Source organism: Puma concolor, chromosome C1 (genome assembly GCF_028749965.1).
Source record: "Puma concolor isolate L17-30 chromosome C1, mPumCon1.1.hap2, whole genome shotgun sequence".
NCBI classification, from domain to species: Eukaryota; Metazoa; Chordata; class Mammalia; order Carnivora; family Felidae; genus Puma; species Puma concolor.
The window spans coordinates 78,342,533-78,367,512 of NC_141674.1; the positions used below are offsets into that span (position 1 = coordinate 78,342,533).

Sequence of the window (24,980 nt, forward strand, 5' to 3'; positions counted from 1 at the left end):
AATAAAAAAGAAAGTTACCAGCTTGGAATTCTGTACCCAGCAAAACTATCAAAATGAAAGTGAAATAAAAATTTACTACAAAATGTTTTACTCTAAAGCAAATGTATAAAGGATATTCCATTTTCATGGAAAGTATGGCAGTGTGAGATGCCTTTTCCATGTTGTAATTATGCCACCTGGAACATATGGTCTCTAATATTGATGTGGCAGAGCAAGATAGGATCACACTGGATGTTTTTAAGGACCAGACTTGGTAGAGACTTAGACTTCTTGCACTCATATCCTTCTGGCCACAACCCACTTGGGCATACTTGACTACAGAGCAACATATGAATATAAGTAATTCTCTGTCATACACAGGCATTTCACTTAAGAGGAAAGTCATGTAGTTAATAAACATGAAAAGATACTCAGCCTTCTTATGTGTGGCATGTGAAAATTTGAGGCCATAAGAAATACCAGTTTTTACCTATTGAATTAGCAAAAATAAGGTCTCTAACATTATAAAACGTTGGAGAGGATCAATGGGAACTCATATGCTGCTATTGGGGAGTGTAAATAGATACTGCCATTTTATAACCAACAACAGAATGCACTTTTTTTTTTTTAAAGCATCCATGGGATGTTCACCAAGACACTATCTCCTGGGTCATGAAACAAATTTAAAACAACTGAAATTATGTAGAGTATGTTCTTTAATCATAATAGTATCAGATCATAAATCAATAACAGACAATAGGAAAATCACAACACTGAACAATCCACTTACGAATAATTGATGGATCAAAGACGAAATCTTTTTAAGTTTATTTTGACAGAGAGAATGCAAGCAAGGGGGGGGGGGGGGGTGGAGAGAGAGAATCCCCAGCAGGCTCTGTGCCGCCAGTGCAGAGCCTGATGTGGGGATCGAACTCATGAACTGCGAGATCATGACCTGAGCCAAAATCAAGAAGCAGACGCTTAACTGACTGGCTGCCTAGGCACCACCAAGGAGGAAATCTTACAAGAAAATTTTAAAAACCCAGAAATGAATGTCAACATACAACATACTAAAATATGTAGGATTCTGTTAAAGAGTACTAAATTTAGAAGTGCCAAGTGCTTGCATTAGAAACAAGGAAAAGTCTTAAATCAATAATCTTAATTCCCTAACTCAACAACCTAGAAAAAGCACATCCAAAGCAGGACCAGAGCAGAGATTAATGAAATTGAAACAAACAAACAAAAAAAGCTGGTGGTTGAGGGAGAAAAGGTAAAGTGTTTAAACAGCTAGCAAGACTAACAAAAAGACACAAATTACCAACAGTAAGAATGAAGTAGTGAATATCACCAAAGATCCTACAACTGTTAAAAAAAAATAGAAAGGAATACTACCAATAACTACATTAAAAAAACTGAAGTGGACCAATTCTTCAAATAATAAACTACCAAAATTCAAAATGAAATAATCTGAATAGCCCTGTAACATTAATTTCAATTCATAATTTAAAAGCTCCTGAGAAAGAGATCTCCAAGCCTATACAGTTCCACTGGAAAATTACACCAAACATTTAGAGAAGAATTAATGCTAATTTAAGACAGTCTCTTCCAGAAAAATCTATTCCAGAAAATTCTTCTTCCAGAAATTGGTTATATAATTTTTATCAACAGGACAAAAATTTTCTTTTTTAAGATTTTGATTGCAAGTAATCTCTATTCCCAATGTGGGGCTCAAATTTACAACCCCAAGATCAAGAGTCACATGCTGTACTGACTGAGCCAGCCACGTGTCCCATGACAGGACAAATTTTATCATTGGGAAGAAGGAACACTTCCCAACTCATTTTATAAGGCCAGTATTACCCTGATACTAGAACCAAATCCAAAAAAAAAAAAAAAAAAAAAAAAAGAGGCTGCAGGCATTATCTCATGAATTTAGTTAGACACAAACATCTTCAAGAAAATATTAGCAAATTTTGTAAATGCTACAATAGATGAACATAATTATATACCATGAAAAATTGATTTGTTCCAGGTATGCAAAGCTGTTTCAACATTTGAAATTAATCAGTGTAATCCAAAATCCAACTTGTTTGGATTCAGCAAGTTTTTCAGGGAAATTTCTTCAATCTGATAGAGTATCCAGAAAAAATCCACAGCTAATGTTATACTTAATGGTGTTAAGTATAAAGAGCATCCAGAAAAAACCTGCAGCTAATGTTGTACTTAAGACTCCATGATTTCCCCCTAATTTGGGAACATGGCAAAAATATCCACTCTGAACCATTCTTATTCAACATAGAATTAGAAATTCCACCCAATGTAATAAAAAGAAAAGTCATACAGATTGTTTCAGTTGGGTTTTTTTCAATTTCATTAGCTATACTTTCCCAAAATAATATCAAATAATGGAAGTGATAGTAATCATTCTTATTTACAATTTTAAAGAAAAGTACAGGATTTCACCATAAGCTATGGGGATTTTTTTTTTTTTGAAATTGTAACATTTAAGCAGTTTCTGAATTAATTTAGCTGAATTTTTGCACATGATTTTCTGCATGGTAAATCCCAAGAAATCTACAAAAAACTTACAATAAATGACATAAGCAAGGTCACAGGATACAGTATCAACATACAAAAATAAATCTGATCTCTCTTACTAATGAGCATATGGTAACTTAAAAACAGTAACATTTATAATCACTCCAAAGAAAATGAAATACTTAGGTATATGTTTAACAAAATGTACAGGATCTGTATGCTGAAAATTACAAAATGCTTATGGAAGAAATAGAAGAAAAAATTAAACAGACCTATTGTGTTCATAGATTGGAAGACTCAACACAGGAAAGATTCAGTTCTCAAACTAATCTGTTTTAATGCACATCCCATAAAATCCTAGTGAAGTTTTTCACAGACATAGACAAGCTTATGCTAAAACTCAGAATGGCAAAGGCGCTAGAATGAAGAACATTGACAAAAAAGGTGAGAGGAATAATTCTGTACGATATCAAGACTTATTATAAAGCTACAGTAATCAAGAAAATGTGGTATTAGTGGAATAGTGGACCCCAGAGCAAAGAACTCAGAAATAGACCCACACAAATAGGCTCAAGTGATTTTTGACAATGGTGCAATTCAATGGAGAAAAGACAGTCTTTTCAACAAATGGTGCTGGAGCAATTGGATATCCATGGGAATGGGAACTCAACCTAAAACTTGTATCTTATCCAAACAGTAACACACAATGGATCTTGGATTCAGATGTAAAATAGAAAACTATAAAAATTGTAGAAAAAAAAATCTTTAGGTTCTACGGTTAGGCAAAGAGTTTTTAGACTTGATCCCAAAAGTATGGTCCATAAATGAAAAAACTGATAAACTGGATCTCATCAAAATTAGAAATTTTGCTCTGTGAAAAGGTAAGCTACAGATTAGGAAAATATTTACAAACCACATGTCTGACAAGGAATGGCATATAAGAAGATATATCTATATCTATCTATATCTATATAGATAGATATAGATAGATATATCTCAAAATCCAACAGTAAAAAGAACTAATTAGAATGGGCAAAAGACATGAACAAAATTTCACCAAACAGCATATACATATAGCAAACACACATATGAAAGCATGTTCACCATCATTAGCAGCCATCAGTGACATGTAAATTGAAATCACAATGAGCTTTCACTGCACACCTATCAGGAAGGTTAAAATAAAAAATAGTGACTACGCAAAATGCTGGCAAGGATGCAGAGAAACTGGATCATTCATACATTTCTTGTGGGAATGTAAAATGGTATCTAGCCACACTAGAAACTAGTTGTCACTTTCTTATAAATAAAACATACAAAGCCTTACCCAGTTTCCCTTTAGCCTTAGACTGTGTGCCGCCATCACCATCATGCTCGGCGCCCACTCTACCCCTTTGCAGTGCAGCAGCAGCCACCCCCCAATGCCAGCCCCTGAGGCCTCCTGTACCCTGCTCTGTCCTCCAGCCTCATGGCCGCTTTCCAGTCAATTCCCTGCTGCTCCCAGGGGTCACATGAGACAGATGAGGAGTTTGATGTTCACTGGGCAACATGCTTCAACAAGTCAGATATCGATGCCTGAGAACTGTCATAAAGGGATGAACACACTTCTTGGCTATGATCTAGTTCAAAAACCCAAAATCACTGATGCTACTCTGTGTTAATTGATGCAGATGGTTAAATGATTTTGCTAGTGCAGTTCACATCCTAGAAGTTGTGAAGGACAAAGCAGGACCTCACAAGGAAATCTACCACTATATTATCCAGGAACTTAGACCAACTTTTTTTTATGTTTATTTATTTTTGAGAGAGAGAGAGAGAGAGAGAGAGCGAGCGAGCGAGCAGGGGAGGGGCAGAGACAGAGGGAGACAGAATCAGAAGCAGGTTCCAGGCTTGAGCTTGTCAGCACAGAGCTGATGTGGGACTCGAACTCACAGGCTGTGAGATCATGACCCCAGCAAACTCTACCACCTATAGGGCACTGATTATGACCTACTACAGCTGGGGAGAAGAAAACAGAAATAAACCTAATCTGGGACAGGGGCAGGAAATGTATCATGGCTCTAGACCATTAGAGAGACCCTGTCACTGGGGACAGGAAAGATCATTGAGAAGATCTCACCTTGAAATCCAAGATGCTCTGATATCCTAATATCCGTAGTGTCTGCCTGTGAGGTTGAATTAGGACAGCAGAGAATGCCCTTTTCCCTCCTGTACTTCCTACCACCAGGGTAATAAGCATTCAGTAACAGAAGCAGTCTACTGCTATCAGAGGAGCAAAAGCATGGAGAAAGACCATCTCTCTATCACCAAGCATAAAGACTTAAAGATGAGCATGTAGCAGATACTGAGAAAAATTCACTGGCAAACCAGTCTCCACCCTAAACACAGGGTAACACGAGAGAAATTTGAAATTTATGGTATTGTTGGGGGTAACCATAGCAACAAATCCAACAAATCCAATCAACATCTGACTAGATTGACACAACCTCCATACTAAAAGCATAGCAAAAGAAAACACGTGTTAATTTTCAGGCAAAAAATAGTTATCTGTCTCTATAGTCTTACACACAATGTCTTTCAACAAAACTTGAGACATACAAAACATCAAGGAAAACAAAAATCCCACTGGTAAAGGTAAAGCAATCAAAAGAAAGAAAAAGACTAAAGGATGATACATAGCTGAAAATATTTTTAAAAATTTAAATGACTATGATTAATGTATTAAAAGCTCTAGAGGAAAAATGGACAATGTGTGATCAAATGTGTAATTTCAGGGGTGCCTGAGTGACTCAGTCAGTTGAACATCCAATTCTTGATTTTGGCTCAGGTCATGATCTCACAGTTTGTGCGATCAAGCCCTGAATCAGGCTCTGTGCTGACAGTGCAGAGGCTGCTTGGAATTCTCTCTCTCTCTCTCTCAAAATAAATAAAACTTAAAAAAAGTTAAAAATGGGTAATTAGAATAGAAAGATAGAAATACATAAAAAAAAAAATCAAATGGAAATGCTAGACATGAAAAACCTGGTAACAGAAATGAAGATAGTGTTTGATGGGCTAATCAGTAGAATCAATACAGCCAAAGAAAGAATTAGTGAACCTAAATTCTGATCAAAAGAAATTACCAGAACAAAAAAGCAAAGAACACAAAAAGTAAGGTGTGGTGGAAACAACAAAACAGAATGTCCAAAAGCTGTAGGGCAATATTAAACAGTATAACATAAAACCGAAATCTCAAGAGAAGAGAGAGATAATGGAATTAGAGAAATATCTGAAAGGACAATAGCTGAGAATTCTTCAAGATTATTATGTATTGGAAAAAGCCTCCAGTTTTTCCTTCTAAGTAGGGGGAAACCCTCAGTTCTTTCTCCTGTGTGCCTCTTTTACTACTCACATAGTAGGGGTTTTCCCCCCACCAAGCAATCCTCTGCAATACCATCTCAGTGTCCTCTGATTTAACTCAATTCTGACACTATCTACCTGGAGATAGCATCAGATCCCATGAGCCTGACCCCCACCTCAGAGGTCCATTGCAAGCAGTATGTCACCAGGTTACTCACAACTTCTATCCAACTTGGCTACAGTTCACAGGTTCCCATGAACTCCTTTCACCTTGGATTCAATTATTTGCTAGAGTGGCCCACAGAACTCAGAGAAACACTTCTGTTTACCAGTTTATTAAAGGATATAATTAAGGATAGAGATGAAAAGTCAGATGGAGAGATACATAGGACAAGTTGTGAAAGGGTCCTGAGTTTAGGAACTTCTGTCCCTGTGAAGTTGAGGTACATCATCCTGGTACATGGATGTATTCACCCACCTGGAAGCTTTCTGAGCCCCAGAGAATTGAGATTTTTATGTAGGCTTCCTCACATAGGCATGATCAATTATTAACTCTATTTCCAGCCCCTCTCCCTCTGGAGGAGGCAGGGAGCTGAAAGTCCAAGCTTCTAATAATGGCTTGGCCTTTCTGGTAACCAGTCACCATCCAGGAGCCAACCAGGAGCCCACTCAGAGTCACCTCATTAGAACAAAAGATGTTCCTAGTGCTCTCACCACTATGAGTTTATGAAGGTCTTAGGAGCCCCGTGTCAGGTACAGGTTAAAGAGCAAATATTAGAACAAACGATGCTGCTAATGGTCTCATCACTTAGGAAATTACAAGGGTTTCAGGAGCTCTGTGACAGGAACTAGGGACAGAGACTAGTATTTTTTTTCCCATTATTTCACATAATGAAAGACACAAAACCATAAATTCAAGAAGCTTATAAAATGCTAAACAAGATAAATACCCACCCACCCCTAATCCCACACACTTGTATACATCGTATTTAAACTGCTAAAAGCAAAGACAAACAGAAAATATTGAGATACTCAAGGTAAAAAAGGCATTAAATACAGAAGAACAAAGATAAAAACATAGCAGTCCTCTCATCAGAAACTGTGAAAGCCATAAGACAATGAAGGGACATCTTTAAAGTTCTAAAATGAAAATCCTGTCAACCTAAACTTCTATATCCACTGGAAATATTTTCAAAATTGAAGGAGAAATAAACACTTTTTCAAATAAACAAAACCTGAAAGAATTAATTGCCAGCAGACCTATTCTACAAGAAAGGTTAAAGTTCTCTGATAGAAGGAAAATGATACCAGAGAGAAACTTGTATCTATATAATGAATGAAGAACACTGAGAATGGCATAAATGGAGGTAATTATAAAAATTCATTTTATCATATTTATAAATGCTCCAAAATATAACTACCTAAAGCAAAAACAGTAGGATTGTGTAGAAAGAAAGACAGACAAATCCCCCATTATTGATAGATTTCAACATTCTTCTCTCAGCAATTGATAAAACAAGTAGACAGGATATCAGTAAGGATCCGAACAGTCCTGAACAGCATTGCCAACCAATTTACCTAATTAACATGTATACCACACTCCAGGTAACAACAACTTTTCATATGCAGTTGGAACATTCACCAAAGTAGACCATATTCGGAGACATAAAGCAAACTTTGACAAATTTAAAAGAATAGATACTTTCCAAGGTCAATTCTTTGGACAATACTGGATTGAAACTAGAAATTAACAACAAAAAATATATCCGCAAAATCCCCTCAAATACCTGGCAATTAAGCATTTCTAAGTAACACATTGTAAAAAGGGTAATCACATGAAGAATTAGAAAATACTTTGAATTTTATAAAAATGAAAACACAACATATTCAAATCTATGGAACGCAGTGGAAGCACTAAGAGGAAATTTTTTTTGCGTTAAATGCTTACATTAAAACATAACAGATTTCAAATCAATCATTTAAGCTTCTATCTTAAGAAACTAAAAAGAGAAAAGCAAACTAAACCTAAATGTAGCAGAAGAAAGGAAATTAGAGCAGAAATCAATGAACTTAATAGCAAAAAAAAAAAAAAAAGGAAAATAAAACCAAAAGATCTTTCTTCTCTAAAAAGATAATAAAATAAGCCTCTAACCAGACTTACCAAGAAAAACAAAAGACACAAATTATGAATGCCAAGTGTAAAAGGGAGGACATCACAAATCCACAGACATTCAATAGATAATAAGGGCATGAAGAGCGCTATGGCCATAAATTCAACAACTTACATGAAACGGATAAAATTCTTGAGACAAAATAGCAAAGAAGAAACAGATCACTGAATAGTTCTATAACTATTAAACATATTGAAGTATATTTTATTTTATTTTTTAATTTTTTTAATGTTTATTTATTTTTGAGACAGAGAGAGAAGAGCATGAACGGGGGAGGGGCAGAGAGAGAGGGAGACACAGAATCGGAAGCAGGCTCCAGGCTCTGAGCCATCAGCCCAGAGCCCGACGCGGGGCTCGAACTCCCGGATCGTGAGATCGTGACCTGAGCTGAAGTCAGACGCTTAACCGACTGAGCCACCCAGGCGCCCTTGAAGTATATTTTAAATAAATAAATTGTATTTTAAAATCTTTGAGAAAAAAGAATTAAAAAAACAACTCAAGGCCTAGGTGGTTTTTTTGGATAATTCTACCAAACATTTAAGGAAGAAATAATACTAATTTTATATAAATTCTTCCAGAATATATAAGAAAATAGATAAGAAATATAGATGTAAAAATCATCAACCAAGTATTAAGTTGATTTCAACAAGTTACAAAAAATATATATTTCATGATCAAGTAGGGTTTAATCTGGGAATGAAAGGTTGGTTCAACATTAAAAAATTTTATATGTAATTAACCAAGTCAAAAATATTAAAGAGGAAAAACTATGATTATCTCGAGAAGCAAAAGCCTTTGACAAAATTTTACCTCAATTTATGAAAAACAAAAGAAAGCAAAACAAAAAAACCTCTCCAAAACCAGAAACAGAAAAGAACTTCCTCAACATGATAAATGGCATCTAATTAAATATTTAGCTAATACAATGTTTGACAGTGAAAGACTGAATGCTTTCTGCACCCTAAGATCAGGAATAAGGTAAAGATGTCCGCTCTCACCACTCCTGCTCATTATTGTACTGGACGTCCTAGCCAGTGCAATATGGCAAGAAAAAGAAATAATAGGCAAACATACAGGAAAAGAAGAAATAAAACTGTTTCTATTCACAGATGACATGGTTATCTACATAAAAAATCCCAGTCTTTCAAAAAGCTACTAGAACTAATAAGTGAGTGCAGCAAGGTCTCAGGATCCAAGACAAAAACCAAAAATCTAGTAATAAGCAACTGGAAATTGAAAAAAGTAGCATTTACAATAATATAAAAAAAGAAATACTAAGGTATAAATCTTGCAAAATATATGCAATATTTGCATGTTTTAAGTGATAAAAAAACTAATGAAAGAAATCAAAGATCTAAATAAATGGAGTGATATGTCATGTTTATGGACTGAATAACATAATATTGTTAAAATATCACTTTTCTCCAAAATCAATAGATACAATGCATTTCAATTAACAATTTTTGCCTAAAAATAGTAAATACTAAAAAACAATTTTTGGAAAAGGTTAAGTAACTTAAGAGTAGCCAAAACAATTTTTATTTATTTCCCAATGTTTATTTATTTATTTTGAGAGAGAGACAGAAAAAGAGAATGAGTAAATGAGAAAAAGAGAGACAGAAAAAGAGAATGAGTGAATATCCTAAGCAGGCCCCACGCTCAGTGTGGAGTCCATTGCAGGGCTCAATCCCACAACCATGAGATCATGACCTGAGCTGAAATCAAGAGTTGGAGGCTTAACTGACTGAGCCATCCAGGCACCCCTAAAAACAATTTTTATAAAGAAGAACAAAGTTTAAGGACTCATCTGAATTCTAGACTTACTGTACTACTTTCAAAAGTAGTGACAAGTGTGGTATTGGAGAAAATACAGACACACAGCTCAATGAAACAGACTAGCAGCTTAGAAATAGTCCTGCACATCAAGTGATTTTCAACAAAGGCACAAAGGCAATTCAGTAGAGGAAGAACACTCTTTTCAAAAAATCGTACCAAAACAATTATACATCCACATGCAACACATAAATGTCAATCCATACTTTGTACCCTATACAAAAATTAACTCAAAATGGATCATAAACCTGGTTCCTCAAAAAAAAAAAAAATTAAAAACAGAATTACCATATGATCCAGTAATTCCACTAATGGGTATTTACCCAAAGAGTACAATAACACCAATTCAAAAAGATATAGGCACCCCTGCATTATTACATTATTTATAACAGCCAAATTATGGAAACAGCCCAAGTATCCATCCATAGATGAATGGATAAAACAGACATCTCCCTCTCTCTCTCTCTCTCTCTCTCTCACAGGAATATTACTCAGCCATAAGAAATAATGACATCTTGCCATTTGCAACAATATGGATGGATCTAGAGGGTATAATGTTAAGCAAAATAAGTCAATCAGAGAAAGACAAATTCAAATTTTTTTTGAATTCATAACATATGAATTCACTCATGTGGAATGTAAGAAACAAAACAAATGAATAAAAAAGGAGATATATATAAAAAACCAGACTCTTAATTATAGAAAGCAAACTGATGATTAGCAGAGAAGAGGTGGGGGGGGGGTGGAATGGGTGAAACAGGTGAAGAGGATTAAGAGAACATTTATCATGGTGAGCCCTGAGTAATGTAGAGAGTTGTTGAATCACTATTAGTTTCAGGTGAATTAGTGCATTTGTCAGGTGAATTCACCTGAAACTAATAGAACACCATATGTTAACTATAGTGCAATTAAAAATGTTTACATAAACAGTAAAAAGTTTTGGAAAAAACTTATTCATAGACCTAAATATAAAATATAAAGCCATAAAACTTCTAGAAGAAAACATAGGAGAAAGAAATCCTGTTAACCATGAGTTATGCAAAGATTTCTTACATACAAGACCAAAAGTACCATCTATAAAAGACAAAAAGTGATAAATTGGATGGCATCAAAATTAAGAAATTTTGGGCGGCACCTGGCTGACTCAGTCAGTGGAGTGTACCACTCTTGATATCAGGGTCATGAGTTTGAACCCCACATTGGGTGTGGATCCTACTTTAAAAGAATAAATACATAAATAGAAATTTAAAATACAAATTAAATTGTGCTCTTCAAAAGTCTCCGTTATAAGACTGAAAAGGCATAGACAGTCTGGGAAAATATTTGCAAATCGCATGATGTGTGATAAAGGATTTGTATCCAAAGTATATAGACAAATCGTGAACTCGATAGTAAGAAAACAAACAACACAATCTTTTAAAAACGAGTAAAAGATTTTAGCAGACACGTTGTCAAAGAAGAATATATTCGAGTGGCACACAAGTACATAAAGATCCCTACACATTATTAGTCACTAGGGAAATGTAAAATAAAATTTCAATGAGATGCTACACACTTCCTGGAATTACAACAATTGAAAATATTTTTTTTTTTTTTTGACAATACCAATTCCTTGCAAGAATATAACCAAGCCATAACTCCCACCCATAGCTGGTATGAATTCAAAGTTGTACAGTTTGGAAGCCAGTTTGGCAGTTTCTCATGAAGTTAAATGCACGTTTTACCTGACCCAGAAGTCCCACTTCTAAGTACTCACCCACGTGAAAGAAAAACTTAAGTTCACCCAAAACACTTCACACGAGTGTTTACAGTGGCTTTATTTCTAACCACAAAACTGGAAACAACTCAAATGTCCTTTAACTGGGTAATGGATAAACAATATGGCACATCCATTCAATGAAACACTAGCAAGCAATGAAAAGGAAACAATATATGGAGCCGCGTAGTTGCATCTCAGATGCATTATGCTGGGTAAAAGGAGCCAAAGACAAAAAGTTACATATTTCATGATTGCACTTATATAATAGTCTTGCAAAGGAAAACTTACAGGGATGGAAAACAGACCAGGGGTTTCCAGAGGCGTGCCGTTGGAACCGGCGAGGCCTAGCTGGGCTGATAACCACTCTCAACCTTGTTGGAGAATATCAACACCTTCAGAAGAGTGTTAGGAATGAATAAAGTAATAACGTCTGTCATATAGTATGAAAATCGTTCACTGCCTCTCTTGGCCGCGCGCCCCCACAATTCTCTGATCCAGAAAAAGGCCTAACGAAATTCCAGCAGTTAAGCAGGCAATGAGAGGACTTGAACACGGGTCAAAGTAAGAGCGGAGATTTGGGAAAGTCTCACCTTCATGTTCCCCACAGTTTGGCAATTTCGAACCGGGGTCTCACTCTGCGGAGGAAGGCCGGGCTCTGCCCTCGCCCAGTCCCGGGCGGAACCCGCAGGGCAGGGGGTCTGACCCGCGGTGCTCCCGGGCAGGGCGCAGCGGCCCCGAGCGCGCACAGTGAGCGCGGAAGTCCGCGGCCGGGCCACGGGACGCCGGCCGAGCGCAGCCACCACGGGGCCCCGCAGGGAGGCGCGCCGCCGCGCCGGCTGTCTCGCTCCGCAGCCCGAGTGAGCGCCGCCGCTCCTGCGCCTCGGAAGGGCAGTGGGCCCCGCCGCCGGCCCCACCCGATGGCGAGGCTGCGGGACTGCCTGCTCCGCCTGACGGTCACGATCCGGTCCCTGCTCTTCTGGTCCCTGGTCTACTGCTACTGCGGGCTCTGCGCCTCCATCTACCTGCTCAAACTTTTGTGGAGCATCGGCAAGGGACCCGCTCAGACCTTCCGGAGGGTCGCCCGGGAACACCCTCCCGCGTGTTTGAACGACCCCTCTTTGGGTACCCACTGCTACGTGCGGATCAAGGTGAAGGCCGGCGCGGCCCGGCGGTATCGGGAGGGAACGTGACCGCCGCGAGAGCAGAGCGCGCGGGGCTGCTCCTTCCATGACGCCCAGCGTCCCTTAGGGTTCCTGGGTCTTGCCAGAGCGCGCGGCGGAGACAGGGAAGATACCAAGGGGAAGCAAGCGGGGCGAGGTGTGGCGGGACTGGGGTCGGGCGCGCGCGCGCGCGCGTGTGTGTGTGTGTGTGTGAGTGAGTGTGTGTGAGGTGGGGGGGGAGGGAGTGAGAGGGAGAGAGAGAGAGGAACTGAGAATAGGTTATGTGGAGGGTCTCTCATCAGGGTCCTATATATATTACTGTCCCTTCCTGCTCCACCACAGCAACCCAGAATAATTCTGCTCCCTGTAAGGGAAAGCTGTCTCGTGTCACCTTTTTGCCCTTTAGGACTCAGATCAGCTGTAGGGGATTGTTCCTAGGCGCCCTACTGTCTCATGAGGCTGTCTTTGTCCAAATTTTAGAGATTGAAAGAGTAAATAGAGTAAGTCATTGGAAATAGGACTTTTATTCAGAGTAGCGGAATGGAGCGTTCGCAGATGACCTAACCAGTGTGAAACAATAAACAAATGGTATATGTTTGTGGGCAAGAAAGCAGACTTATGAAGTCAGAGACCAAAGGAGTGGAATAAAAAGCAAATGTCAACCATGCATTCAGACTGGAACTGTTCATGCTTGTCCCAAGCCTCCTGGCAGCCCATGGATATTCCATTTCCTGAGGCTCCAGGTGGTGAAGAGATACAGCTTTTCATGATGCACCCTGCAGTCTGACTCACAAGACTTTCAAAACTAGCTTCACATGAGGGGATATTTATGTCACCAAGTGGAGGATTCCTAATAGGAGCTAGAGTGTCCAGCAGCTAGAGTTCAAAAGACCACGGGCACATTTTTCTTACCCTTATTCAGCCTGGGGTTGATATGAGAATAAAAGGAATTAATATATGGGGGGAAAAAACTTTAAAAGACAACAAATAAACAAAAACTTAGAACAGCATCTAGTACATGGTAAGTGCAATAAAGTATTTGTTCACTAAATCCAATCAAGTGGCCAAGATTCATCACCAATAACAGAAGTTACTGAACTTCTAGAAAGGCATTTTGCAATTGAGGGTAAAGTCAGGTTTGTTATCTGAGGAAGAAAAGCAGTGAGAAAGAATCATCTGGAATTCCTCATAATGCTTTTCCCCTGACTCTGGCCACCCTAAAGAGTTGCCCCAGAGACAGAACCATGGAGTGGAAAAGACCATTGTCCTGCAAGGTAGAAGAAAATGGGGTTCTGCTCACAGCCCTGCTCCCAACCACCTTTATGACCCATGTTCACATCTTTGAACTTCGGTTTCCTAACCTGTCAAAATGATGGGGCTGAATTAATTGACCTTTTAAGATTTCTTCACATCTGAAAACCCCTTTGCTTGGGTTACCTGATATAACACCTAGTCTCTGGGCTCAGCTTTTGGTTCTTGGTTTCTTTCTTCACTTCTTTCTGAGTTTTTGTTTTCTTTTCTTGCGTTTTTCTCCATTTTCCTCTTTTCAGCTTGCCTTATATTTGCTGTATTCCTGTCTCACCCCTATACTTTTCATTTTCCTTGGGCAGTCTTGTCTCCCGCATGCAGAGAAAAGTCTTGAGCACTCAGAGCATCTTGCTGTTAGAAATACATTGACATGACATGAGGAGCAGGAGGCAAGGGGAACGGTACATACAACTCTCAACTTAAAATAATAATGTGGGAAGGAGAGAACTAAAAATAAGGAAAGGAGGTGTGAATTATATAACTGATGGCACAGCTCTTGACGGGCAAGCTGAGAAAAGTACATGACTAGGAGGTAAACACGGCAGGAATATAAATTCAGATCAGAATTATTTACATGTCCTGCAGAATTTGAATGAGATGGAATGTGACACATCAGTAAGATGAAAGTCACAAATTGTGACACTGTTCCAGAAGCTTATAACATACAAATTGACCTTGTAAGGAGAACAAGACGGGAAGAGGGAAGGTACTACAAAGAGCAACATTTAGAAAAGTAAATCTAATTTGCCCTATTAATAAATCATGGGACTTTTTTCCTTTTTGAAATTCATTAATATTTATTTTACTTCTTGATATTAAAAATAATGCAAGTTTTTTCTTTAATGAAATGGAAATACTAAATGCACTTTGACAATCAACACAAGATATCACTAAAATTCCGTGCCCTCTATTTTCTACTGCAGGATTCGGGGTTAAGATTTCATTATGTTGCTACTGGTGAAAGAGGCAAACCACTTATGCTGCTGCTTCATGGATTTCCAGAATTCTGGTAAACTTGCCAACCAACTTTTTCTTGTGCATTAAGGACTTGTCTTATCACAGTGTCATTGTCTTGTTATGACTTTTCATGGACCTTACTCTATGCCCACTTACCCAGTTATCCTTCCCTATGGTTTTCCTTGTATTCTAAAGGAACGTGCATGGTGCTAGTCTTTTTTTTTTTTTTTTTTTTTTTAAGAACTAAAAGAAGTATGGTTTAGTGTTTCAAATTTCTGAGCTAGCTACAAAAGAGTTTTTATAGTATTTGCTGCCAGCAAAATACAACATTGGGTAGGAAAAGGAGATTTGAAAGAAACCAAAGGCATAGAGTGCCTGTTTATCTGGAAGCTTCGGGTGAAGCCTGGGGTAAGAGGAAGGTGGAGAGAGAGGCGAGGGCTCTTGGAAATTGAGAATGAACTATTTCCCAGCACGTAGCAAAAGGCTCATATGAATGCAGGACAAATGAAAGACCTGAATATTTCACATTAGGAAAAAACCTATAACCAAAAATACATAGTTGTTAGTTACCTAGGAGAAAATGTTCTGTTCTCTTTTGAACCTGAGTACAGATGAAAACAACATATAATTAAACTTTTAAAAAATGGATATCTTGGGGTGCCTGGGTGGCTCAGTCGCTTAAGCGTCTGACTCTTGGTTTCAGCTCAGGTCCTGATCTCACAGTTTGTAGGTTTCAGCCCTGTATCAGGCTCTGGTTGACAGTGTGGAGTCGGCTTCGGATTCTCTCTCTCTCTCTCTCTCTGTCCTCTTCTTTCTCTCTCACAAAAATAAATAAATAAACTTTTTTTTTTTTTTTTTTTTTTTTTTTAATGAATATCTTCCTGTGGGGGCGCCTGGGTGGCTCAGTCAGTTGGGTGTCTGACTTTGGTTCAGGTCATGATCTCGTGGTTCATGAGTTAGAGCCTGCTGACAGCTCAGAGCCTGGAGCTTGCTTTGGATTCTGTGTCTCTCTCTCTCTCTCTCTCTCTCTGCCCCTCCCCCACTCACGCTCAGTCTCTTTCTCTCTCTCAAAAATAAATAAAAACATTTTAAAAAATTTACAAAAATAAATATCTTTTTAACCAATGCTACATATGGTGGTAAAAGAAAACTGGATTTTTGATAACACAGAGCTATGATTTTGAGACAGTTCACAAACCATAAAAAAATGGATGAAAAATCATCATATTCTCTGAGCTGACGGAAAGGCAGAATATATGGTATCTTTTTAAAGGTCTGGGACAATGCCCTGTCCCCAGATTTCTCCCTTATTATCACTCTTAACACCTAGAATTTCACCATTACATATTCTGCACCTCCTTCGCAGTTTTAAAGACTTGGTGTTATCCAAAGTCCTGATTAAAACTGTACCTGGTTCTGAAAGAGGTCTGACCCTAATACACTTCAGTTAACATTTTATCAGTGAAAGAGAGTTTATAAATAAATACATTGAGAATGCCAGCACACTAGGAAGTATTAGGCATTGAAGAAAAGAATGGGGGATGGCAAGACCCCATTTACCTCATCATTTTTCCAGAGCAAAAAGGCTATAGATGTCTTTTTCTGAGATATTCCCTTCACGAAGATTTTCCTCCCCTTGGATTTGCCTACATGAATAAACATAAGTCGTTTTCATGTTAAACTTTTATCTGTTCTTCCATCTGGAGACAACTTAATTAGGTGGTAAACAACCCAGTGCAATTTAAGCATATGTATGTGGACTCGTTTAGCGGAGTGCTTGATATGATTGGCTCACAGTAAGATGTAAGTCTGAAGCCTTAGTCAAATCTGCATAAAGTAACATGGGCAGTGAATTCTGGCTTAATCACTTACTTGCTGCAGGATCCTGCACGATCATCTGCAATAATCTAGCAGAGCTGTTGTGAAGATAAAGAAAGGCAAAATACGCAGAAGGCCTTTTACATAGCCCCAGAGAATATTCTGTAAATGTTTCCTTTTCTTCCTTCATTCCCATTCACTCAATGTGGAGATCCATGTGCCAGCACTAATGTCCTCCATGCATTTATTAATAAAGTCCCTTTTACTGATAAAGTATTAACTAAAGTGCTTTGAGATCATACCTCTTTGAGAGCTAGCTGCATTTTCAATCAGGACTTTGGATGATACAAAATCCTTAATATATTTTTTAATGTTTATTTATTTTTGAGAGAGAGAGACAGAGTGTGAGTGGGGGAGGGGCAGAGAGAGAGGGAGACACAGAATATGGAACAGGCTCCAGGCTCTGAGCTGTGAGCACAGAGCCCAATGTGGGGCTCAAACTCGTGAACCAACAAGATCATGACCTAAGCCAAAGCCAGATGCTTAACCAACTGAGCCACCCAGGTGCCATCCCTTTTTTTTTTTTAATATTTTTTTTTCAAAATCTTTAAAATTTTAAAGGAGGTGAAGAATATGTGATAGTGGAATTCTAGGTTTAAGAGTGATAGTAAAATAATGGAATATTACTTGGCAATCAAAACGAATGAAATCTTGCCATTTGCAACGATGTGGATGGAGCTAGAGTGTATTATGCTAAGTGAAATAAGTCAGGGAAAGATGAATATCATGATTTCACTAATACATGGAATTTCGGAAGCACAACAGATGAACATAAAGGAAGGGAAGGGAAAATAAGATTTAAAAAAGAGAGGGAGACAAACCATAACAGACTCTTAAATACAGAGAACTGAGGGTTGCTGGAGGGGTGTGGGGGAGGATGGGCTAAATAGGTGATGGGCATTGAGTAGGGCACATGTTGGGATGAGCATTGGGTGTTATAAGTAAGTGATGAATCACTAAATTCTACTTCTGAAATCATTATTACACTATATGTTAACTAACTTGGATTTAATTTAAAAAAAAAAAGTGATAGTAATGAAGAAATTTGGGGACAGGCCATTGTCCCAGACCTGTAAAAAGATAATTTCCTGATTCTGGCGATGATGATGATGATGATGATGATGATGATGATGATGATGATGGTGGTGATAATGATAGTTAACATTTACTGACCATTTATTGTGTGCCAGGCACTCTTCTAAGTGTTTTGTGTAGATCATCTCATTTAAACCTAAGGCACACCTTGTTTTTGAACTTCAGAGCTAACCTCTACTGCTTGTTCTTGGTATATAGGAATGATAATTATCTGATAATATACACTGATTTTCATCTTTCAAATTTCACACTTTATAGAAACATTCAAGAGGGTGTTAAAAAGTTAGCTAACAATGTTAGAACACCTCACCTTAACATTTTGGATCATCATTCTAAATAAAATTCATGATCTGTTGGGGTAGGGTTTGATATTTAACTTTTTAGAGAGAAAGATTTAAAAGCTATTCTGTCTCTTCACCCCACACCAACCCCAGTAATTGTCCATGTTCTTTATTCTCCTGGAACTTTACTTCTTACATGTGGAACAGTCAACTATTCCTACATAAAATAAAAATAAACCTACAGCCTCCTGAACCATTTGGTAATTGTTTCAAAGAGCAATTAGCACAGACTCTTAAATACAGAGAAATGAGGGTTGCTGGAGGGGTGGGTGGGTGGGGGGGATGGGCTAAATAGCAAATAGCAGTGATATGCTTTCAATTTAGGACAGTAGATGCATTCTGTCATATTTTAAGAATGATACTTTTTTGTACATATTTCAGAGCATTATCCCATTATTTATTCTTGATAAGAGTTCTTTTCCAAAAGAGAAATGCCTGGTGGTTCTTGTACATGTCCTCTAATCTTCAGTGAGTGGGACAGCCTAGGAGAGGCCTGGCACTGGCCCCTGGACACCAGTCCCATTTGCTCCAGGAAAGTCAAGTTTTGGATGTGTTACTCCAGGAGATTTAAAAACAACAACAATGAACTCCTGATAACTTGGTTACTCAAATAGAGCATATTGAATTTACTGAGCTTTGCCCAGCTGTTAATCTGAAAGCTACCCATTTGTTCAGGGAAAGTCCTAAAGCAACTACAAGGACATTGCTGGAAATCAGACACCTCGGTTTGACTACATCATACCCTAAACCAAGACCTCTATGTTGAGTCTTACTTGGTCTTTCCTTCCAATCAAATTACCACTATTACCTATTAGGAATCTAGTCAATTCCATTCAGGTACTCCATTCAGAAAAAAGGCAGATTCAGAGTTTAGGACAAAGCTGTTTTGATTAAGCCACTTCAAGTCTCTCTCTCTTGGCTTTCCCTTCTCTTTTTCCCAAAGCCCCTTCTCTGGCATTTTCATCTTTTTTTTTTTTTTAAGTTTATTTATTTGAGAGAGACAGAGACAGTGCTAGTCAGGGAGGGGCAGGAAGAGAGAGTGAAAATCCCAAGCAAGCTCCAAGCTGACAGTGCAGAGTCTGATGCAGGGCTCAAACCCACAAAACTGTGTGATCATGACCTGAGACAAAACCAAGAGTTGGACACTTAACTGACTGAGCCACCCAGACACCCCATGTCTCTGTCTTCTTTAAAAGCCCAAAACAGCAAAACAAAACACTTTGACATTTCAAGCCAATGTAAATTTACATTATAAGTGTAAATAGGGATGCCTGGGTGGCTCAATTGGTTAAGTGTCCAACTCTTGATCTCAGCTCAGGTCATGATCCCCCACTTGGCAGCTTGGAGCTTGCTTGGGATTTTCTCTCTCTCTTCCTGCCCCTCCCTGACTAGCACTGTCTCTGTCTCTCTCAAATAAATAAACTTAAAAAAAAAAAAAAAAAGATGAAAATGCCAGAGAAGGGGCTTTGGGAAAAAGAGAAGGGAAAGCCAAGAGAGAGAGACTTGAAGTGGCTTAATCAAAACAGTTTTGTCCTAAACTCTGAATCTGCCTTTTTTCTGAATGGAGTACTGAATGGAATTGACTAGATTCCTAATAGGTAATAGTGGTAATTTGATTGGAAGGAAAGACCAAGTAAGACTCAACATAGAGGTCTTGGATTAGGGTATGATGTAGTCAAACCAAGGTGTCTGATTTCCAGTTCTGGGTTTGAGCCCCACATCGGGCTCTGTGCTGACAGCATGGATCCTGCTTGGGATTCTCTCTCTCCCTCTTTCTCTGTCCCTCCCCAACTTGCTCTTTCTCGCTTTCTTAAAATAAATAAACTTAAAATAATTTTTAAAATAGGTGTAAATATTATTCCTCTGTTAATGAATTTTTGCCTAAATACACATAAAATTATAAGCTTATCTGTAGATCGAGTAGATCAGAATATTTGATACTGTGAAAACAAAATAATCCTAAATTGGCAATGTGTGTCAGAATGATTTTAAACAGAAAAGCACTATACAAATGCAATATATTATCTGTATTTATCATTATTACCTAAGAATAGCTATTGAGAATTGGTGACATTTAATATCAGATGTTACATGGAAACAATAAAAATTCTGGGTGTTCTTTCTTAAAAGCCGAAGGAAACATCAAACAGATACATCTATGAGACTTTTAGCTAAATTATCCCAAAATAAAATTGTCAGAAGATGGTTTTTCTCCCACTCTCTCTCCACCTCAATTTGCATTGCTTTTAAAAATATTTGGAGCTGATGCAGGCAGTTTCTTTGATTTGTCTTCATCACCAGCTGTATGGAATACATTCGTCATTACTCAAGTGCTGAGGCAAGGGAGGGCTCTTCGTACACACAGCTGAGCAGAGGCTGATGACTGTGGCCTTTTTTCTGTTGTGAAGGGGAAAAGGATATTTTACATCTGAATGTGACTAGCCTGGTAAACCAGGAGCCCTCTTATGTCAAGAGTAATCACTAGGAAAGAGGTTGCCTTTTCAAAAGTGTCTTCTGCTATAACCTAAAGGCCCTAGAAAAAAAATGCGGATGAAAACAGCTAGCTTTGTTTATTTGTAATATTTTTAGGAGTTACTGATTTTGTAGTATGTTTCATTTCTGTGTCGGGGGGTCGTTTTTGTTTTATATCATATGAATGAAATGCCATCAGTCTATCACTGGGGTGATTTCTTTTTCAGTTTAAAGTGTGAATCAAATATGCTTTATTTATGAATTCTGGGAAGATAACATTTTTTTTAACTTGCCATTTATTAAGATAGCAGCTGCCCTATTTCTTTTTTTAAATAAGTGTCTTTATTTATTTTGAGAGAGAGAGAAAGAGAGAGAGCGAGCAGGAGAGGGGCAGAGAGAGAGAAATAGAGAATCCCAAGCAGGCTCCACACTGTCAGCACAGACCGGGATGTGGGGCTTGAACTCATGAACTGTGAGATCATGACCTGAGCCGAAACCAAGAGTCAGAGGCTTAACTGACTGAGCCACACAGGTGGCCCACCAGCTGCCCTATTTCTTAGAAATGTTTAAGATATTGTTTGGTTCTGCTCATGGATAACAGCAATAGTTGAATTTATTTGTAAGGCAGTTTAAATTAAGAGAATGAAATACACAGGTATTATGTTTGCAAAATCTCTAATGAAATTTTAAATGCAAAATATTGCAGTATTCTACGCATTACTTTGAGTCAAATTTCTGCCTTGAAATCTCTAATTAAATAAATTTTGGGGGGTGTCTGGGTGGCTTAGTTAAGTGTTCAACAGTGGTCTCGTGGTTAATGAGTTTGAGCCCCGCATCAGGCTTTCTGCTGTCAGCGTGGAGCCTGCTTTGGATCCTCTGTCCCGCACACCCCCCCCCCCCCCGCCCCCGCTTGTGTTCTCTTTCTCAAAAATAAATATTTAAAAAAATTATTTTTTTTAATGTTTATTTTTGAGAGAGTGTGTGAGCAGGGGAGGGGCAGAGAGAGAGAATCTGAAGCAGGTTTGGCACTGTCAGCTCAAAGCCCAATGTGGGGCTTGAACCCACGAACTTTGAGATTGTGACTTGAGCCAAAGTCAGATGCTCAACTGACTGAGCCACCCAGGTGCCCCAACTAATTAAATGAATTCTAAATGAAGACACAGATACTTATTCAAACAATGCACATTTTCCTGGACACTGAATAGAAATTTCCCAGCAGGAGCTTGGGAACTTTAGTTGTCATTGTCTCAAGGTTCAAGCTTTATTGAACAACTGGTATTTCTAGCACTGTCGGGGCTTTCATTCCTTAGTTGTTTCACTTATTCAACACATCTTTACTGAGCACCTACACTAAATATTCTGAGAGCTGAGGGAGCTCCCAATTGAGTGGAAGCACCAGACACCCCCGGTTCATTATAACACACAGGCCCAGTATGCTGAAAAGTGTATGTACAAGTGGGATAGTGTGAAGGGGCACCCTACCCGCCTGTAAAGGTGGGGGGCCTGGGAAGTCTCCTGGAAGTGGACATGCTCAGCGTAAGGAGTTCAGTGAAGGGGAAGAGCAAGGATTGTGAGGAGGAGGGGAATGGTGGAGAAGGATGATGTTTCAGACAAAGGAAATCAGGTGAACAAAGTCAAAAGCAAAACGCAACACCGCGTTTATTCACTGCAAGTGCCTTAGCAGTAAGGGCAGTGTACCGTGGACTCAGGCCAGACTACCAGGGTTTGAATCCTGGCTCTGCTATTTGCTAATTCTGTGACCTTTGGGAAGACAGTTAACCTCTCTGTGTTTATGTTTCTTTAGCTCTAACGTGGTAATACCTACTTCACAGTTTTGCTTTGAAGATCAACATCACTATATGTGAAACACTTAGAATTGTGCCTGGCATGTAGTAAGAGTGATATAAATGCGAGCTCTTTTTGTTAGCTAGCAAACGACAAAGACTATAAAGTAACCAGGCTGGAAGACTGGGCAGTAGTCAAACCTTACAGGTTTTTGTCTGCCGAAATGACGAGCTTGGGCTGCATGTTATGAGTATGGGTATACCTTGTTTTATAGTGCTTCACAGCTACCATGGTTTTTACAAATTGAAGGTTCGTGGCAACCCTATGTCGTGCAAGTCTGTTAGAGTCACTTTTCCACAAGCATTTTCTCACTTTGTGTCTCTGTATCACATTTTGGTAATTCTTGCAATATTTCAAACTTTTTCATTGTTATAATCATATTTGTTATGGTGTTCGGTGATCAGTGACCTCTGATGTTACTACTGTGATTGTCTTGGAAGAGCTATAAACCACACCCACATGAGATGGTGAACTTGATGATACATGTGGTATGTGTTCTGGCTACTTTACCAGTAGGCCACTCCCCCATCTTCCTCCCTCTCCTTGGGTCTCTCTTTCCTGAGACACAACAATATTGAAATGAGGCCAATTAACAACCCTACAAAGGCCTCTAAGTGTTCAAGTGAAGGGAAGAGTGGCACATCTCTCACTTTAAATCAAAAGCCAGAAATGATTAAGCTTAGTGAGGAAGGCATGTCATGAGCCAAAACAGGCCAAAAGGTAGGCCTCTTGTGCCAGTTAGCCAAGCTGTGAATACTATGAAAAAGTTCTTGAAATTAAAAGTGCTACTCCAGTGAGCACACAAATGATAAGAAAGCAAAACAGCCTTGTTTTCGGTACGGAGAAAGTTGTAGTGGTCTGGATGGAAGATCAAACCAGCCACAGCATTCCCTTCATTCAAAGCCTAATTCAAAGCAAGGCCCCAATTCTCTTCAATTCCTTGAAGAGTGAGAGAAGTGAGGAAGCTGCAGAAGAAAAGTTTGAAGCTAGCAGAGTTTGGTTCATGAGGTTTAAGGAAAGAAGTCATTTCCGTAACAGAAAAGTCCAAGGTAAAGCAGCAAGTGCTGATGTAGAAGCTGCAGCAAGTTATTGAGAAGATTCAGCTCAGATAATTCATGAATGTGGCTACAATAAACAATAGATTTTCTATGCAGCAGGTAGCCTTCTATTGGTAGAAGATGCCATCTAGGACTTTCTTAGCTAGAGAGAAAAGTCAATGCCTGGCTTCAAAGCTTCAAAGGATAGGCTGACTCTCTTGTTTCTAATATAGCTGGTGACTTAAGAAGTTTAAACCAATGCCCATTGATGATTCTGAAAATCCTAAGACCCTTAAGAATTGTAAATCCACTCTGTTTTCTATAAATGGAACAACTAAGTCTGGATAACAGCACATCTGTTTACAACACACTTTACTGAATATTTTAAACCCACTGTTGAGACCTATTGCTCAGAAAAAAAGGATTTCTTTCAAAATATTACTACTCATTGACAATGCACCAGGAGTCACCCAGGAGTTCTGATGGAGATGTACAACCAGATTAATGTTGTTTGTATGTCTGCTAATCCATTGTGCTTCCCATGGATCAGGAAGTTACTTAGACTTTGAAGTCTTATTATTTAAGAAATACATTTCATATGGCTATAGTTGCCATAGATAGTGATTCCTCTGATGGGTCTGGGCAAAGTCCATTGAAAACCTTCTGGAATAGTCCCATTCTAGATGCCATTAAAAACATTCATGATTCATGGGAAGAGGTCAAAATGTCAACATGAGCAGGAGTGGAAGAAATTGATTCCCACCCTCATGGATGACTTGGAGGGGCTCAGGACTTCAATGGAGGAAGTAACAGGTGTGGTGGAAACAGCAAGAGAACTAGAATGGGAAGTGGAGCCTGAACATGTGACTGAATGGCTGAAATCTCATGATAAAACTTTCATGGATGAGAAATTTCTTCTTATGGATGAGTATAGACAGTGGTTTCTTGAGATGGAATCTACTCCTGGTGAAGATGCTGTGAAGATTGTTGAAATGACAATAGAGGATTTAGAATATCACATCAACTTAGTTGATAAAGCAGAGGCAGAGTTTGAGAAGACTGACTCCAATTTGGAAAGAAGTTCTACTGTGTATAAAATGCTATCAAACAGCATCCCATGCTACAGGGTAATCATTTGTGAAAGGAAGAGTCAATTGATATGTCAAACGTCATTGCTGTCTTCTTGTAAGAAATTCCCACAGCCACCCCAGCCTTCAGCAACCACCACCCTGATCAGTCAGCAGCCATCGATATTGAGGTAAGAC

At 38.6% G+C, this 24,980-nt stretch overlaps 1 protein-coding gene and 1 long non-coding RNA gene across 2 annotated transcripts in view; one reads left to right on the forward strand and one right to left on the reverse strand.

The window, feature by feature from the left end:
• The window catches only part of LOC147578170 (uncharacterized), a 62,171-nt gene extending 49,740 nt beyond the window's left edge, over positions 1 to 12,431 (reverse strand). Inside the window, exon 1 of the long non-coding RNA XR_015254874.1 lies at positions 12,213 to 12,431. This is a non-coding gene — a long non-coding RNA (uncharacterized LOC147578170). The remainder of the gene's footprint in view (positions 1 to 12,212) is intronic.
• An 11-nt stretch (positions 12,432 to 12,442) lies between these two features.
• Positions 12,443 to 24,980, forward strand: part of EPHX4 (epoxide hydrolase 4) — a 42,328-nt gene continuing 29,790 nt past the window's right edge. Inside the window, exons 1-2 of the mRNA XM_025912417.2 lie at positions 12,443 to 12,770; positions 15,014 to 15,099. Of these exons, the coding sequence (XP_025768202.2) occupies positions 12,540 to 12,770; positions 15,014 to 15,099 (317 nt within the window). The 5' untranslated portion in view covers positions 12,443 to 12,539. The remainder of the gene's footprint in view (positions 12,771 to 15,013; positions 15,100 to 24,980) is intronic.